This window comes from Mycteria americana, chromosome 21 (genome assembly GCF_035582795.1).
Source record: "Mycteria americana isolate JAX WOST 10 ecotype Jacksonville Zoo and Gardens chromosome 21, USCA_MyAme_1.0, whole genome shotgun sequence".
In the NCBI taxonomy this organism is placed as follows: domain Eukaryota; kingdom Metazoa; phylum Chordata; class Aves; order Ciconiiformes; family Ciconiidae; genus Mycteria; species Mycteria americana.
Genome location: NC_134385.1, coordinates 2,616,086 through 2,634,912, shown reverse-complemented (window position 1 = coordinate 2,634,912; position 18,827 = coordinate 2,616,086). Strand labels below are relative to the sequence as shown.

General features: G+C 41.6%; 1 protein-coding gene across 5 annotated transcripts in view; it reads right to left on the bottom strand.

Annotated features, from left to right (window-relative positions):
- The window catches only part of NFYC (nuclear transcription factor Y subunit gamma), a 36,936-nt gene continuing 18,109 nt past the window's right edge, over nt 1-18,827 (bottom strand). For 3 of the 5 annotated variants that reach the window (XM_075522565.1, XM_075522567.1, XM_075522566.1), the window contains exons 2-10: nt 18,119-18,231; nt 14,350-14,421; nt 12,676-12,789; nt 10,202-10,297; nt 6,012-6,185; nt 5,553-5,711; nt 1,836-1,943; nt 1,031-1,090; nt 1-491 (exon numbers count right to left, since the gene is read on the bottom strand). In XM_075522565.1, the coding sequence (XP_075378680.1) occupies nt 372-491; nt 1,031-1,090; nt 1,836-1,943; nt 5,553-5,711; nt 6,012-6,185; nt 10,202-10,297; nt 12,676-12,789; nt 14,350-14,421; nt 18,119-18,223 (1,008 nt within the window). In that variant the 5' untranslated portion in view covers nt 18,224-18,231 and the 3' untranslated portion in view covers nt 1-371. The remainder of the gene's footprint in view (nt 492-1,030; nt 1,091-1,835; nt 1,944-5,552; nt 5,712-6,011; nt 6,186-10,201; nt 10,298-12,675; nt 12,790-14,349; nt 14,422-18,118; nt 18,232-18,827) is intronic. The other 2 variants (XM_075522568.1, XM_075522570.1) reach the window with 2 other exon arrangements.

Genomic DNA, 18,827 nt, shown 5'->3' with positions numbered 1-18,827 from the left:
GATGCAGTACCCTTTAATAATTTTACTAGATAAAAACGTTTTACATATTGTTCAATGAGATGCTACAAATTCCTTTTGATTAGTTCTCTTTCAGTTTTATGGGTTTGAACAAGCAGCTGCATACACTGAAATATTGATTTCTAAAAATAAAAATAAAAATATTGCATTCTTGTCAGTGTCTGTTGGATATCCTCTCATACCCACCAGAGGAAGGTGTATAGTGCACCGGAGATTGCAGCCTACTATAGGCTTAATATCAAGTACAGATACACAGAAGCAGATGTATTCATCAGACCAGGTTGGTACGACAAACGTCAAGCTGGTACGTGTTCGTTTCCACGCAGAGAGAAGACTTGCTACAACGTCCCCGTTCAGTCCCCTGTCACTTGTGTGGCTTGGCCGTCTGAGGTTTGGTTGGTGGACTGAATGAACATGGGCTGGGTGATGTCCTGGCCTGCAGGCATGGTCACTTGCTGGATCTGATAAAGTTGCTGGCAGAGACAGAAGCAGAGGAAAGAAACGACCATCAGTTCTCATCACGCTCAGCACCAGCCGCCTCCGAGCAGAACGCTGTACATCAACCCTACAAGTTTAGTGGTGGTGTTAACAGCAACTCTCAGGTCCAAATAAAATCTGTCCCAAAACCAGACCACAAATTGCCACTAGACATTTGTTGCTAAAGAGTAACTAAGTAATTTTGTGAATTTCTGATGCCCAAATTGAGCTCAGGCTACCTACGCAACAGTCAATGGCTAGATGTTAAGACCTTTTTATTCCTAAACTGGTTAGGGCTAAAACGGATCCCACCCAGAGTGCAAGGGACTGGATTAATTTGGAGTGAGCGCAGCAGAACACAAAGAATCCTCCTGAATTAAAAGCGCACAACATCCACTTATCGTGCTCCTGGTTAAGGTTTGGTAGCAGTGTTTTATCGGGAGGAGCAGATTTTCTAGAACACGCAGACTTTAAGATGGTCTTTCTAGCCCTTGACTTCAAAGGGATGCAGCACCAACGAACTCCAAGTTCTTACCTGTCCATCTGTGAACTGGCTGAACTGCTGCTGTCCTTGCTGGACTTCTGTCTGCGTTATCTACAAGGATAAAAGAAGGATGATCACTGACAGCACTCTGGAGAGGGTCAGAAGCCCACTAACAATATTCTGCTGCTGCCTTTCAAGAGCTTTTAGACTCTTTCAAACTTCATTACCCCACCACGTGGTAAGATACGGCTTACGCCGCCAGCCCACAGTCATGCTGGTGCTAACCGCACGTCAAGAACAAAGGACACGGGATTCAGCCGTTCCAAATCAAACACAAGCGTGTCCTCCCCGACTTTCACGAGGAGAACGTGGCCTCCAGGATCACAGAAAAGCAGCAGCCTTCCTATCCTCTGAAGGCAGAGAAGAATCCCTTAGCGACCGGTCTCAACAAGAACATGAGACAACCTGCTGGCAGCAACGCTGGTCTTGATGTTTCAACTCTGCAACAGCTTTCCTGAGAGGTTGCACGGCTGCTCCTCCCTCACACCCAGCCAGAAGGAGCAGAAGTAAAGAGAAGGTTGATGAACTGAAGTTTTACCTGCAGTCAGCTCAGAAGCAGCATGAGCTTTATACAGCGAGACACACACACACACACATATGCATGCACCTTTCACATATAGGTAAAGGAGGCTTCCGCTATGCTCCTTGCTTTATTATTCTGATGAAAGTAACAGGAAGAAAAGAAATGCAGGACTCCTAGCCCAAGAGTTGGTAAATTCGACTGGAATTTGCAGTTTCAGGAGCTAGGGAACAACACTTTACCAGTTAATGTCAGCCCTGCTGTTATAGTGCATACCTGCTGTGCATTGGTTGCAAGCGTCTGGATCTGCCCCTGGACTACCTGGGTGCCTGACACAGGTTGGGCTAAGCGGATATACTGCAGCTGGCCAGCATTCAACTGAACCTGGAGACAAGCGGAGGGGGCAGGGAAAGAAAATTAAACAGGTAACTGTGTAACCTGAAACACACAAACTTGCCTTCTTGTTTCCACAACAGAAGCCAGAGTAATAGATGACACCGGGAAGCTTCAGTTGATTACCGGTTGAGATGAGTAACTATCACAGACCCTGCCAAAGCAAGAACGAAGTCCACAGAACTCCTGCAGGTTCTTGAAGTAAAACCCCGAGGAAGCACAACATTACTTCTTTCTCCAGAACAGGAGTGGTCAGTTAGTAGCTCAAGCATATTAATTGCTAAATTTCAGGGAGCTTTGAGAACACTTATTTTTCTTTTGGGTTACGAGAATCGAGTTACTGCTTTGATGTATCATTTCACATAAAGAAAATTCTTATGAGCTAGCTGCACATAATGACACTCCTATTATATCCTGCCAAAAAATATAAAAGAATATATGGGAAATTTTCACATAAAGACAGCAGAGATGACAAACCCCAGGAATATTGCAAGATAACATTTGGAAGCTTTTAATGCAGCTCTCTGCCAATATATGTCAACCCCCACCTGGCAAAGGCCAATACTTTCTGTGTCAATACTTCGTGTATAATATTCAAATGCAAATTTATTTCCTACAACCCTGATCTTGCAAGGTTAGATGCTTGGGGGTGTGGGATAGGAAGACAATGTCATCATCGTAACCTGTGATATAACAGCTAATACTGCTAATATACATCTGAGAAGCAATAAAAAGGTCACAGTATGATTGATACTACTGTTGAATTTTTCATTTTGTGTTATTTAAAACGTTTAGAGTCACAGCCTTAAGGTTAATTATATGAAAAAAAATGTTTTGAGTTTTCTTCTTTTTGAAAAGGGGAAAGGAGGACATACAAAATACTTTAAAAACTGCTCACTGACAAAGGTTCAAGTGCCTAGAACATGGTCTTGGCATTTACACAAACGCTGCTGACTTCACCAGCTGTGTCTAAAAGCTCCAATATTATTTCAAGAGCAAATAAACTCCACATGAGCATAAACATTTCAATAAAGAATTTGTTCCTGCACTGAGATCTGCCAGCAGATCACATTTTCCACACTGGGGGCTTCCTGCTTAGATTTTAACTACACTACTAACTGAAAGGGTGAAAGCGATTTAGAAAGAGCGTTCTTCCAGAAATGAGAGTAAGCTCCAAAGAATCTGCCCAATGAGGTCTAGCTAAGACACAGATTAAGTTTAGCACAAAATTAATGTGGACAAACAAGCGATTACCATTTAATTGACGTATACACTTCCTTCCAGTTTTTCTCAGTTTCTAAAAAATAAAAGCCACCTTTCCACAGGCAACCCATGGTCATAGAGTAAACAGTAAATCACAGTAGAGGAGCATACGCGGTATCAGGAGCAAGTGGAAAAACAGCAGAGAACATTAGTAAGATTCTCTCAACACTCCTGCAATCGCCAGAGGCACTACCAGTTTTATGAGAGTGTTTCAAACTGTCATATTCGTGCTATGAAAGAGTCTTTGCTGAACCCTAACAGATACCAGAGCGAAAAGGAACAATCAGATGACAGCACACTAACTATATCAAGAGAGAAAGGAAACTCAAGGGAAAAATAATAAAAGCACAGCAGAAAGAGCAGAACGGACAGCAGCACTGAAGAGACCAAGGATTGTAATTCTGTGAAACTAAACAAAAAGTGCTTTCCAGCTTAGGGGACTAGAAAGCTCCCGCAGCGAGTGCATGGCTCCATGTCCTATTTTACTTCACTTGCTGGAAGTGAGCAAGGGGAAAGATGCTTCCTTCAGCACGAACTGCGATTCTTCAACACACCGTGATTAAGAAGAATCCTCTTAATTACAGTCAACACAGTATCTCTGCTAGATACAGAAGTGTGAATTGTGACTATTTCATTAAAACACTGCTCCTAAGTTGCTCTGTTTTGCAGCCTTACAACTGTTAGAGACCCAAGTGCTCCCAAAGACAAAAGACACCACGCTCTGGCACTTGGCACTTCCTGTCTTACGTCTGCAGCATAAGAAGCTTCTGAGGAGCAGTCACAGCTACCTGTTCTTAGATGCTCCCAGGCAAGAGGAAGGTAGAAGCATATGCTTGGCCAAAACAAGACACTGATTAAAAAGCCTCCAGTCTCACACTCCTAAAACACGGGACCACTTGCAACAGGATCCACCTATGTGGAGAACAGTACTTTCTGCAGAAGGTTATGGCCCCTTCACAGCTACTTTATAAAGAATTCTTTCTCCTAGCAGATCTCCAGGCCTCCTTCTTGTAGGGAGTTACAGCATTCGCTGCAGACAATGGAGAACAAGTCTGAACTGTTCTTTTATTGCTGAACCAAAGGAGGATGCTGCAACATTCAGTACTGTTGTAACAGATTCACTCAGGCTGGAGGTGGAGATCTCCTTCCAAAATGCTTTGAAGACCAAGTATCTTGGAGAGACTTTCATAAGGAAAGGAAGGGAAAAAAAAAAAAAGAATGTAAAAGAAAGGTAGTGGAGAATGCAGAGAGAAAAAAGGTTGCTCGTAGTAAAACACCGTATTTGGCAAGCAATTCACTTCCTTTCTGACCAACACCTTAAGTCTTCAGCTGATTCCTACCGCTTGGCTTAAGAGATGAAAAGAATTTGGAAGTGAATTGGAAAAATCTGGCAACACCCACAATCTAAACCTTTTTCAAGATGCTACGGCAAAGCACGAACATTTGCCAGATGTACAGAGGGAAGCTCAGCAAATCTTGAAAAGCAAAACTTGTGTGAAAGATCAATTTTGTCACAGCCGTAGGTACGCTTCTTAATAAGAGAAATCAAAGACAAAGTGAAATGCTTGTCTTGGTCACTTGGTCTGACCTTTGGGTTGCTGGTTAAGTACACAGAACTGGACGGATTTTTTTTTTTCTTTAAGAGGTGTGAAATTTTCCAGATGGGAACCAAAAGACCCAGCTTTGTTGTGATTATAAGTTACAGAGATGGGGGGGAAAAGGTGACATTTTTTTGACCCACGTGTTTACCTAGGACATGTGCCAGAACGTTACTGCTGATGCTGAGTACTCAAAATCCCATTCTTAAGGCCACAGCAGGTCTATATTGATGTGAAAGCAAGAGGATATTTTCTGGTTCTGCAAAGCCATTCCTCCAACCAGATCGAAGTATTTTGTAGAAATATTTCTTATAACATAAAAGTTTATTAATAACTCACAGATGGCACTTTTCCCGCTCAGTCTGCCAGGTCATGACTTCAGATTGCAGAGGCAGAACCAAGTAAAGGCAAAAGAAATTAATTATGCTTTATTGAAACCATGCTGGAGTAAAGACTGAAGGTTTATCCAGAAATATTTTATTTATTGCTTCCTAATCATAACTATTTCACTCAGGGGAAAGTGTTGGGGGTGGGCAATGAGTCTACGCTAGATGGGTTAGATTTATTTCCTCCTTCATGTCACACCTAGTTAGTTTTTCTCTCGAAGTGCAGGAAACACACCACTCAATCCAAACTTCCTCTTACAGTTAAAAAAGCATACATATACAGTCTCATGCCAGAACACCAGCAGACAGTTTGCTCACAAGACTGTTACACATTTCTACTGGTAAAGTCTTACCGGTATTTGCTGGATTTCTCCTGTATTGGTGATGATCTGCTGCATGACTTGCATGGTCTGCCCAGTTCCACTTTGAGCCTGCTGGGTCTGTCCTTGCGGCTGGGCCTGCACTATCTGTACCTGCTGGCCTTCTCCAACCTGCATCGTCACAGGGGTGCTCTGCATTCAAAACGGGGATAAGGACCAAGCAAGGACTGAACACAGGCGAAACAGCCACAAGATACAAAGATTGTAATAGACAGACTGCTTCCTAGACCCACTGTTACTTGTTGATGCTAGATAACCCTTGTCACTAAGGTATCTGAACACCTGGTCACGACCAGAAAACACATTTCTATACTGTTATTGACTGTTCTGAGCCGTGAGAACAGGATACTGCAATACATTACACATGGGCAAGTTGAGGGTTTCACTGGCTCCACTGAACTTCAAAGCCCCTAAACGCGGCTCGTCGCTCACCTGCCCTTGCTGAGGCTGGGCGATGATGATCTGTCCTGGCTGGATAGTGGTTGTAGACGTGGTGGTCTGCTGTCCTTGCTGTTGCCCCTGAACCTGCACTGCAGCAGGCTGCTGAGCAAGCGTGAAATAATACTGTACAGGCTCAGCTGGGGTCACAGCCTGACGCACCTCTTCCTGCAGCACACGTAAAAGACAAGTAAACAGGGAGGGAACAGATCGACATCCAAACACCCCAACCACAGCTGAAACATCCCCCCCATAAGCATGCTCCATGGGAAAGTATCTTTAATACCTTGTTCATAACAGTTTAAGTAAATCTGAAATGATAAATCAAAACAGGTTTCCTCATTTATTCAGCTATATGGAAATAAAAAACATTTGCAATACCCTACGTATAATAATGTAGTCACCAATTTCATTATAAGAAGCAAATGAATAAAATTACTGTAGTTGAAAACCACGCAACTCCTCATCAGTAAATTCCATCATCACCTGTTATCTTAACACAGAATGAATTGCAAATGCACCAGGAAGACTTACAAAGCCTCATCTGTCAAGAAAACCCTCTTCTTAGCCTACATGCCCAACACAAATCTCAACCTAGCTCCGATGTTAAACCCCTGGGCATAAAAGTCTCAGACTTGATGTATACTGTCGCGCCTTTATTTATTTATTTAAATCCAGCTTTTCTGGAATTATAACAATTTCATCTGGTACCGTGGCTTAACAGCCTGATTCTCCTGGTAGCAGGAATATCTCAACAGTGTGAAGAAACAAAAGGCTCTGCTCTAGCTCACTGTCAGAAGCACAGGCTGTAATACTGCTGTTTTCTTTTATCTAAGCATGTCTTTAGGAGAGAAAAGCCCCTTATGATTAATGATATTTTAGGCAAAGAAGTAGATTTGCAGAGATTACGTTAAGTGGCAAGCCATTAACACTCAAGAATCAAAATTCTTAAGCTCCCCAGAGGAGCAGTTGGATCTTGCACCTTACGGAAGATGCAGCTCACCAGATGTTCACTCCATGGCAGAAGGCGTAAACAATCCTCTCCCAGCCACCTCGAGTTCACAGCTGAGAGTGTAGGATGTTTACACGTGCTACAACATGGTAGATTCTCACTTACACAAGTCTGCTTGACTCCCCTGCATTAAATGAGGCATGCTCATGGATTACCTTCAGTGCATCCAACTGAACAGGAGAAGAAAAATTCACATTAAACAAGATCAATGTATGTTGTTGTCTAGACGGGCATTGGGCTTGAGTAAGAGAGCCCTTTTGCTCAGATACTAGTCTCTCAGAGGAACAGCAACTAAAGACTTACTATTGGGAGGTTTCTCAGTAGCCTACCAGAAAGTTATCCCCCAAAGATTAAGCTGTTCACAGTTGGCTGTAATCAAGAAGCAACTAGAAGTTGCCTGGCTCTCAGAGCAAACCTTAGCACTATCCCACGGTACTGCAAACCACTGCAATCAAATACTTAAAATACTTCCTACACATGGTAGTTCACTGATTATTCCTACTTGCTTCATCAAATCCTTTGGGGGAGGGATTAATAACAAATTTAAAATACATATTGAACAGGACATGTCTTCAGTTAACCATAAAACCGCACACGTAGAAGAGCTGCAGCTGTTTCTGTAAAGCCCGGTCCTTAGATATGTTATTCCCAGAGCACTCCAATCCCCAACTCCTAGCTGAATCCTGAAACAATTAAGGCGAGTACTTCCGTAAGTATCTATTCCACGTTAAGTTGCATTTGCTACAGCCACAAATGGCTTTAAATCCAAACGTGCTTGAACTAGGTTATATCACATCGTTTGCCATCTTTTATTTTCAAGCCATAGCTTTAGTTACCAGAGCAACATAACACTCATGGTTTCATTCCCAGCTCTTCCATGTAACCAACACTAACTTGTCAAACAGTCTTTTCCATGGCAGAGAGAAAATACAGCCCAAAAGTGCAGGCTGTCAGCCTACAGGCAGCCACTTTTCAACACTGTTGAATCAAGGGAGTATTTTCCACTGCAAAGTCCTAACCTATGTTTTTATCGGGCAGCTACTTCTCCACTAAACTTCTCTTGCCATGAGAAGTATTTCTAGTGATTCAGCAGTGTTCACAGGCAGTGGATGTATTGGAGAGAGAGATCTCTAAAGCCTGTTTCAAACCAAAAAGCAACAGGGTTTCACTGCTGATGCTGTGCAATCCGAAAGACACAGCCTCTGGTGTGATCTATCATCAAGACATGTTAACCTAGCAACCTATATGCATGTAACACACCATTAAAATCCTTCAGGCATTCATTTGATTATAGAACTTGAATGTTCTGTAATCAGAACATGCTGATGTGAACCAAAAGGCTCCAGCAAGGAAAAGATATGGGCAATGTTCTCCCTCTCAAACATGGAGTATGTCTAAAAATAGCATTACAAAGTAGAATAACCGAATGAGGCACCTAAAAGAAAAAGAACTGAATTTGCAATGCCAGAATTAACCTGTGTTACTTCAGGCTGCAGCCAACTCGTTTCAGCTTATCAAGCTGAACAAACTGAAACGTGGGTTCTCCTTCCCCCAGTTAAGCAAAGCATCGAGAGCGGCTGTGCAGGCTGCTGCTTTGCCTTTTTATTTAATACTGAACTAAAGATCTTTGGATAAATCATCTCCACTGCACTGCTGCAGGGATAAAGCAGGGAACTCAGTGAAGGAATGGAAGGAGCTGTGCCACGCTCCCACATGTGATGCTCACCATGTCTACAGAATACAGAGTTCCCAGCACACCTGTAATGAAGCCTTGGGTTACTGCTCATTTTAACCACAGCTGACTGCAGCAGTAGGATGGACTCTCCTGCATATATTGTGACGCATAAAGGTATTTTCCTCATTTTCTAGAAAGTCATGCTGCTTCTGGAAATCAGAATGCGAGGTTAAACTCAACTCAGGACATCATCAGAAAGGATAAAGCATGTATTTCCTCCCTTTGGCCATCACTTCAGTAGCACCACAAGGACTTCAAGACAAAAAGTAAAACAGCAACCTCCAAAATCCAGGTCCACACTGGAACCACTGGTCTCTACGTTCAAAGCAGGTATCTTTTTGCATGTTATCCAGTTTTATATTGGAGTACAAAAAAAGACTATGTCAAACTTCCAAGCAAAACACTTGCCAGAAAGATGTTTTAAAGTATGTCAGCCTCTCCAGTAGCACTCACTAGAGAAGCTATTTTAAGGACCACCTTGGATTTTTTAAAAGTCTAAGAGACCATAAACCTTCAAAAGTATTGGAAAACCAGTTGAAGGAATTGTTATAAATTGTTATAAACTACTGAAATTTACTGTTCAGAGAAGAAATTGGTCCAGTTGAATCCCGGGCAACGATTCCAGGAGTTGCTGAACAAGGTGCAGCACCACACGAAGGGAGCTGTTCCCTAGAAGAGGCGTACTGACGGTAGCCCAGCCATTGCAACTACCAGGCAACTTGTAACAAAGAGAGATGAGCAAATACCGAACTGGTAAACTTTTAGCAGCAAAACACCAAGCATTTAGGTGAAGGAGATAAATTAGTCTACCAGGAGGTGGATCTGTTTCTTTGTGCGTTTGAAGCAGCAAGACTGAGCTTCAACCCCACCTCGCTGCATTTTCAGCACCATCTCAAACATAGAGGGAAACAAGTGCTTCGTAAAACACAAGCCTGTTAAGTCTCAAAGATCTTGTGCTCGGATGACTGCAGCAGGCTGCTGCTGTAAACATCCGACTGAAAGCTCCTTTTAAAACCTTACAGCTTCCAGTCAAGGATGTTTACAGTAGCAATGACTGCCCCAAAAGATGCAGGAGGTGGTACTTCTAAGCAAAGAAGTCTGTTTCTCCTTTTACAAGGCAAAGGATGCAGACTCAGCACACTTTTTAAAGTTAATTTTTTAACATTGGCAGCATTTGGTATCAGAGCTATTTAGTAATGTTTTTGTCATTTAAGTAAATCCCCAAGCCAGACTTCTGTAAATCTCCACTCAAGCTCTATTTCTGTACAAAAAATTTTAAGAACCTGAAAACTACTATAAATAAACATACAAAAAAGAGAGAGGCACAAACCTCACGTTTAAATCTGACTCTGCATTGCTTTGTCAACTCTCTGTCAATTAGAGACTGAAATCACACCAAGGAAAGGACAGGCAATAAGGATCATTTTTAGGTCTCACCTGCCGCTTTGGAGGCTTCAGTTCATCTCTTGGAACAATATCGATAAGAAAGTCAAATTGATCAAACTTTGTAATTGCCATGGCAATGTCATTCCTCTGTAACAACAAAAAGAGAAAACCATTCTTCAGCTTTATTTATGCGGCGACAAAGCAGACTTCTAAAGTTAGAGGGTTTTAATTGAGTCAAGTGAGAGTGCCTTCTCCAGATCCCAAGTGGTCAAGCCAGGTGGCGAAAACTTCTGTTTCAGTACCAACAACCCTGTCTCGTGCCGAGTGAAGCCTCCAAGATGTGCAGCAAGAAGGTGCTTATCAAACTCAGGCTTTTACAGTTATCTACTCACCCACCAGGCCTAATCAGGCTCTCCACAACGGTACCACTGTAATCCACTACAAAGTGCTCATGACAAAGACCATAAGCCTTTTAGCACATTAAAAAAAAAAAAAAAAAAAAGAGGGAATTCTTTTAAAAAATAATTTAAAAATCCCAACGATATCTGAAAAGAAGCTTTGCAGAAAGACCAGGATGACTGCTCCATGTACGAGTAGCAACGTATGCAGAATCTATGAGCTGGGGGTGGGATTAAAAAAAAAAAAAGAAAAAACAAATTATCACAGGATCTTATTCAGGGCAGGGGAATCCCAAGAGGTGTTGAGAACAAGCTTCGGCATGTGGAAGGGCAAAATGGTTAAAAGAAAGCATGAAGATTAAAACATATACTCAGCAAACTGGCCAAGCATGTATCAGAAAAAGGATGTGCAAGAGCCAACGAGCTTCTACGAAAAACTGGCAAGGTAAGTATCTTCTCAAAACGGCTTATAACTTTACTTTTGTACCTTGCCTGAAAAAGAAATGCAAAGAATAGCATTAGGTCAAAGCATTAAAGACCTGAATAAAGAGCTACCCAGCAGTAAGTCATCACTTAAATGTATTTGCTTAAGATTTGAAACAACACCCAAGATAAGAAAGCTGAATGTCGGGGGGAGGGGGGGGGTGGGGGTGGAAGTACTCTGTCATTTTAAAATTCTTGCAAGCCATCGTAAAAAGTAGGGCTAATTCAAGAAGCTATTAAAAGTCTCATTCTCATTAATTGAAGATAAATTTGTAAAGCATATATATGAACCAGATTTGAGACAAAGATGCCTATACTGCCTAATGAGTAGGTAAAAATGTAAAAGACTATCAATCCTCTCATTTCAGGCTAGTTGACATTTCTAAACCTTATACTGTCTTGGCATTTAATTGCCAAACAACGATCACGTAGAAAGCACAAGAGGGACATTTCTTTTGTTCTGCAGGCAGCATACATTATAAAAGTATCTTCACCAGGAAGAAAACTTTTACTGAACAGATGTATCTCATATTTCATTCTCCATGCTGAGGACTGGGTTCAATCCAATTTCCTCAGGAATAGACTTCCATAACTCAGACCTCTCCACTCAAAATTTTCTTCCCAAATACTTGATAAGCAGAGACTGCATTTCTCCAGCTGCACTGTCCATGCGTAGAGCAGCTGTTCCAGGATGGCAGCTGCTGTGGAAGGCAAGGCAGTCAGAAATAAAACCGGAGTCAATTCAAGGTCTTATACATTAGGATCAGGATCTAAGTATGATTCTGAAATAAACGGATCCATCCAAGCCTTAAAACTGTTAACAGGACATGCCTGAGTCAGCACTTGTGCTTATGAAACATCTTGTTCATGGTACGTATATCAAATACATCCTTCCTGCAGTACCTGCATTAAAACCTGGGTTAAGCAAGTAGCATCAGCCCGACTGAGTGGGATTGAGTGGCTGGATGCCCATTCAATAGGACAGCTTTGGACTGAGATCAGACCTCTCCTTGCCCCTAGAGCAATCTCTGCGGCAGGGTACAGGAGAGCTGACACGATCCTAAATATCACAGTCTTTCACCTCTGATCTGAGGGCCTGAACTGATGGTTATTGCAGTTTCAAGTAGTTCTGGTCAACATGTCAGACTGAAAGTGAACGCCATTCCCCCCCCCCCCGCCCCTAAAAAGTTACAGTTTACTCTTGAATCACTGAAAAATGACTATTATTGAGGGCCTCTCAATCCAGAAGAAACAGTAATCTGTTGGGGAGGCTGGTATTTTTGTTTTCATCTCTACACATTTATTGACACAAACTAACATCTACAAGCTTACATTAGAACTACTACTGAAAAACAAATCAGCTAGAAGTTCAACAGCTACAGCTATCCCGAGTCCTTACAGCAGGTCACAATTAGCTGACAGCTGCAGCTTTAATTTTTGGGTTTTGTTGTTGGTGTTGTTTTAAAACAAATTAAGAAAAAAGCATTTCAGTTGCACAGTTGTGCTGTGCTTTGTACACAGGTTTGTAGCGATAAACACAGGCACTAAAGTTACCATCTACAAACCATGCCTCCTATTATGGAAACAAAGAGTTGGAAACGGTTTATGAAGCAGCTGAAGGCTAGGTAGGAGCAGCTCCGTTACCTGTAGAGTCCTGCGCTTGTTATCTTCTGTGTGTATCCATGCTCGCAAAGTCAATTCTGTTATGAATATCTGAGCTGCCTTGGCGAACAACACGGGAGCTTCTGCGCTAATCATCTGCAATTAAATTTACAATTTTTTTTTTTTTTTTTTTAAAGTTTACCATTAGTATTCCAATACTGCAAAGTGGTATTCAGAGTAACTTTATCATGTTAGTCAAATCTGAATGGTTGCCTTGTTTAACAGTGAAGTTGGGGGAACTTCCACGTCAGAATATCTATGGCTCTGACACTCCAAGGAGTTACCGGACTCAAGTTAAACGCGGTGTTAAGAGTACTGGGCATCTAAAATTTGTCTCAGAAGTCTGTTTCCTCCATGACTAGTCAGATGTCAACTCCACCTTGTGCTGGATTATGGCAGGCCAGCAAATGGCATCAGCGCATATTCACCGAGAGGGTGTCAAACTGCAGCTCCTCCTGGCAGTGCCTTGGCATAAACGACTTGGAAACTGAACAGGACAGGTTGAGGGCTCATTTTAAAATCTGGCCCTTACTTTATAGTTATAACATTTATATAATTTGAAATGAATGCTGAAAAAAACGCTGAAATTGCAAAAGAGGTTTGGAGGCCTGAGTAAAGACTCTGCCTCACCAAATTCCTTTTCCTTAAAAAGTATCTAGCTCAAATTTTACTCAAATTAAGCAGTTTCATTATTAGCTGGCTTGGCATTAATGCTTACTCCCTAGTACAGTCTTCTTGTTAAATAATATTCCAGGCAGGCCAGAGACTTCCCACCCTGGCCCTGCCCTAAAGTCTCATCCTCCCCTTCTCATCATCAAAAATTTGGCACTCATCCGGTTCAGACACTGCACCGGGACCTCAGAGGCCTGGGTTCATTCCCTTTCCAGGCTGAATGAATAGCTCCCTTGTATAGGAAGACAACACATACCTGTTTCAGGATCTCATTTAAATGTTAAAGGTTGCCCTAACAGAACGATGGTGTCACATTGAGAAAAGCAAGAAGAAAGTGCAAACCATTCTCTTTTCTCTTAGGAGTTAAGTGTCTGACAGTTTTCCAACTTAAAAAACAGGGAGGACTGGAGCAGCGCAAAAGCCAAACCCTGCAGGTGATTCCTTTCTCCTCCCTTTTATGTCAGTAAGTCTTCATCAGTCAATTCACACGTTATCGTCATCAGTCACACATCAAGCGTTCAGCTCAAATACTGGTATCAAACCCATGTTATCCACCTAAATTATTATTTATTTTCCCATAAAACTTGAAACAGTGTAGCATACATTTAGGTGATACCACTCTCCATACTCAACACTATAGCTTTGTGAAAGGAAGGGTCGAGAGAAACAAGGAGGAAACATGAGAAAAGACAGTTAAGCGCTAGAAAAAACAGGAAATACCCAGAATTATACAGTAGACTGGTATTTACCAGAAGAAAGCAAAACTGCAAAAGTCTTCAGCAAAGATCCCAAATGATTTTGCTTTCCCAGCTCAGTTCAATTATACAAGGCCAGCTAATATTGCATTCAAGGCAACTGTTAAAATGTGCTTTAAAAATAATAATGAATAACAATAATAAGAAGTAATGAATTGCAAGGAATTATAGCTCTACAATATCCACCAAAAGGATCATAAATACTTAAGAAAAATCCCCATGAGTGTACCTTCACATCTTCATCTAGTTTCATTATCTTCTTAATACGAGCCAGAGGGAGTTCTTGAACTCTGAAGTCTTTCTGCAGAGAGATTCACATTTGAGAGACTCTTTACTGATACTTAACTGAAAACATAGGTCAGGTAAGAAATGTTAAAACAAATCTGTATTGTCTAGAACTAAACTGGCTAAAATTAGATTGATAAAAATAACATTTTCTATGAGGTATGGCAGCTTCTCCTCAGGCCTGAGAATTCTCATCCGCTTTTCTGTATTTTATACTGATATAATTCTACGTAAATCTTCTGTCAGACACTTGTATCTACTATCTCACCTCAAAGTTGAAGTCATTCTGCAGAACAGAAGATTTCTAATGTTACACATTTCTGCATCTCTTTATATTTGAAGCAACTAATTCAACTAGATGTCTCGGAACCCAGAAACCATTGGAATTTACAGAAAGTCACAAGAGAAAATGAAGGCAAACAAGAGTTATGTGGGGCCACAGGATGAAATCTTCTTTGCTTTATTCGTACTTCCCTGTTGCCCAATACCAATTTTGGTGTTAAAAACCTTGCAAGAATCTTGTTCAAAAAATCTCTTCTATTCCTGTTTTTAGACGGATTTCTCGCTACTTTCCTGCAAAGAGAACTGCTGACTCTAAATGGTGTAATGATGGTTTAGGGGACAGAGAGCGAGCACTGTCACGGTACCAACTCGGCTGTACCCACCGTGAGCAGCAGCAGAGACGGCACCAAGCCACTCTCTGCGTGAGAGCAGGCACTAACGTGTCCCTTGGAGAGATCCTCTCCGCAGAGAGCTCTTGGGGTTAGGGAAACTGCTGAGCTTCACTACAAACAGTGGTCTCCCTTCTCTGAAGACAGAAAGAGGAATTAAAAAAAAAATCCACAGTGTGTTTTTTAAGAGGCTACCAGGAGCCTCTTAAAAAGGGAGAAAGGCTGAGGCTACGTACCACTGCAACAGGAATGCAGAATCCCTACCCACAAAGGCCTTCTAAAAAATGTGTTCCCTTCTTAACAAAAATGTCATAGAAAATCAAAGGAAACTCATTTCTCTAGGGAAGAAGGCACTGCAAGATGTGTTAGTGAAACAAAAGGGGGGAAAAAACGCTGAAAATGCTGTTTTCTATTGAAGCAAAACATGGAGGTTGAGTGTGGTCCAGCCAGCACTCCAGGAGGGAGCATTTTATTTAATTTATATATAAAAATTGTATGTATGTTTATATACATTATTTTATATGCATATATATTAAAGCATTCTGTGCCCTCATTCTGGAAACGTGAATGTGGTGCTCCTAGTAATATGCTGCAAATCAGAACTAATTTGGGGTGTGGGGGTGTCCTCGCGCGGAGTGCCGACGGCCGTTGCATCCCGCTGGTAAACGCGGTATTTTGGGCAGTGGGAGAAGAGGGCAGCCAGGGTTGGGACCTGTGCTTGAGCACACAATGCGCTCAGGGTGGCATTTTCAACCAGTAACTGCCACATAAACAAGTTAAGGGGTTGCTAGGGCATGGAAAAATATCCCAAAGGTTTTTTTTGAGTTGGCTTTTTTGTTGTTTTGGGGTTTTTTTTGTTGTTCGGGGTTGTTTTTTTTTTTTTTTTTTTAAAGCTCATTTCTCTTTAAAGAGCCTCACGAGCTTTGAGCAAGCCTCAAAGAAAGACAAGGACAAAATGCCCAATTTGTGAAACTCTTAAGAGTCTTAAGAATATTAACTCCTATGAACAGCAGAACTGCAAGTAGACATGCATAGGTACAATGCTACTAAAATCTTTAGAGAAGAGAGACAGTGGGAGAAATTAGAAAAAAAATTAAGGCTCCTTTATTCCTTTAAGGCAGACAGGCAAACGTCACATAAATCAAAATTAATACGCAAGTACCATGGTGAAGGGAAGCATGACCACTACTGGCTACTACCCAGCAGAACAAACTTTAGACACCAATTCTTCATCTTTTCTTTTTTCCAAATTAGGTCTCAATGTTTTCACAGGCCTCTTCTAACTCACTGTGGAGCTGAAACGCAAGTTCCAGCCTAGTCCTGTTTCCTACTTCTCCAAGACCAGGCTCCAGTCCTTTCCGTTATACGGGGCAGAGAACAGGGAGCTCTGGTTTGTTCCTCTAAAGCAGCTCCCTTGTTTTTTCCCCTGAATTTTAGCTACTGGTGGCACATAGCAAACACACAAAACCAGGCAGAGATAGCCCCGAAAAGCAGGCAAGCAAAGCAGGCTTTCCATCAATCAGCTGCTCTGACCTCTGCTATGCAGTACATGCAGATGAGCTTTAAGTTTACTTACGTCCACATCCATGGGAGCACTTTCAATAAGACGCACAATAAATTTCAGGATTTGACTGCGCAGGGGACAACCGCATAGGAATGTTTTGCAATTATGCCTTTTCCTTTCCAACTCCCCTGTCCTCAGTTAAATTTTCAATGACTTACTAGCTTGCAATGCAATAAATAGATTCATACGACAGTTAAAAATTAAGCTGCCCATACTTGATAAGCTGCAGAATAAACCCCTTTCATGTGGAGATGAAGACAAACTACAGCTCTTGAACACAAGAATTCACTGCGCTGAAAGAGGAAAGTAATTAATTCTGGTTATGCATACAAATTTCTACATCTGTTTCTTTAATCAACTATCTGCACATAGGCTGAAAAAAGAAGCTTATCTTCAGACTACTGGATTAGGGTTTTCACTTTGAACAGCCTGTCTTTGACTGGAGTTCTTTTGTTTTCAGTTACACTAAAAGCACAGGAGTGTGCTTTCAGGACCACTGTATCACAGTAATCTATCAATCTCTCTTGAAAAGTCATTTTTATTATATGCCCTTGTTCTCAGGCATATCTCTTTTGAGGATGGAAAAAAAATAGAAGCTACTTAGTCCAATTCTTATTCTCAGTCTATGCATGATTTTTTTAATCAAATGTCTTTAAATTAATAAAGCATGTGATAACAATGTGATAACACTTGGCATTCAAGTGATTTTCAAAACTTCAGGCTTGTCAAAGAAGACGGTCCTGAAAGAGGGCATAATAGTTCTACACAAAAGTCTAGACCCAGAAATTCATTCACAAAATTGTAACTGTCTGCCAATAGCCAGGTGTTTGAATTTATGAAGGGAGGGAAGACTAAGAGTCACATTTTGAACAGTAACATCTCCTGGGGTACTGATGTGGTCTGTCCTTTGGTGTGGATAAGGGTTCCCTCACATGCTGGTCACCCGTTTTATGTTACAGAATTTGAACAGTAGTTAAACAGCCCATGAAGTACAATGTAAGGCATATTCTCAAATCCCTCAATCTTCTCTTAGCTAAAACAGCTTACAGCAGCTACACTTATACCTGTAGCTATTTTAAAATCACTTCCCTTTCTCCCCCAAACGGAAGATAATTCCCCTGCAATTCTCTAGAAAGCAGCCACGGTGATCATTTAGCCTGTTAAAATAACTTTTGAGTCAACTTTGCCATCTTGTTTAGTCCAGAAAGGGCTGATGGTATGACTATTACATCTCATTATGCTATGAATCAGCTGCATTCAATTTGTATCTCAAGTTCTGGCAGTTGTAACCAAAAGCCTGGCTGAATGATTATTTATCAGCTCTTCAGGCCACCTTGCAGTGTGTAAATAGCCAACTCTACTGGCTCCCATAAGCAGCAGGAATATGTTCAAACTGAGGTTTATCTTACTACCAGACATTAGCAGGCACTTTTCACTGTCAGTTCTGCAGAAATAACACAACCGATGAGGACACTCACCACTGTGAGATTGCGTATCTCCTCCATGACTCGTGGCCAGAAGGACTGGAGGCTTTGCTGGGCATCGCTATTGCTAGCTGTGCCGAAGCCACCATCCGTGGACATTCTCGTAGCTGGGAGAAACAAAAACAAGCGTTAGCAGGGAGGGAGGCAGGAGTCAAGGGCTCCCAGAGATTCTCTCCAAGTCTCAGGAATACAGGAAGGGGCCAGCCTGGCTAATTGCTCTGGAAAACTGTCAAAATAAGAAGCGCCAGTCCAGGTCTCACAGCAACAATGTAGAGATACTAACAGCTTCTCGAATTGTTTTTTTAAAATTGTATTTATTTTGCCAAAGATTGAAAAAGAACATAAAGAAAAAAAAAGAACTGAAAGCACAAGTAGTCTCCCTATTCCCCTATTAGAGCTCTGCCTTTTCACAAGGAGTTACAAAACATAACTGATGCCTGGTCACAGCTCACACTCCAGTGCGTGCCTATTATAAAATAATTTTTTCTCTTGCTTGTTACAGCCAACAACTGTGCAGGATATGGCAGCAAACCTCCCTCAAGTTGAAACCAGAGTGTCAATGTCAGCCTGATATTATTTCTAAAAAGTGTAATGAAACAGTTGCTTCTGTGCCTATTTGAAAGGTGTCAGGTTTTGTGGCTTTATACTATTTTTAAAATACCTCTTCTCCTTGGGTATAATCAACAGGAGAAATTAACAGTCT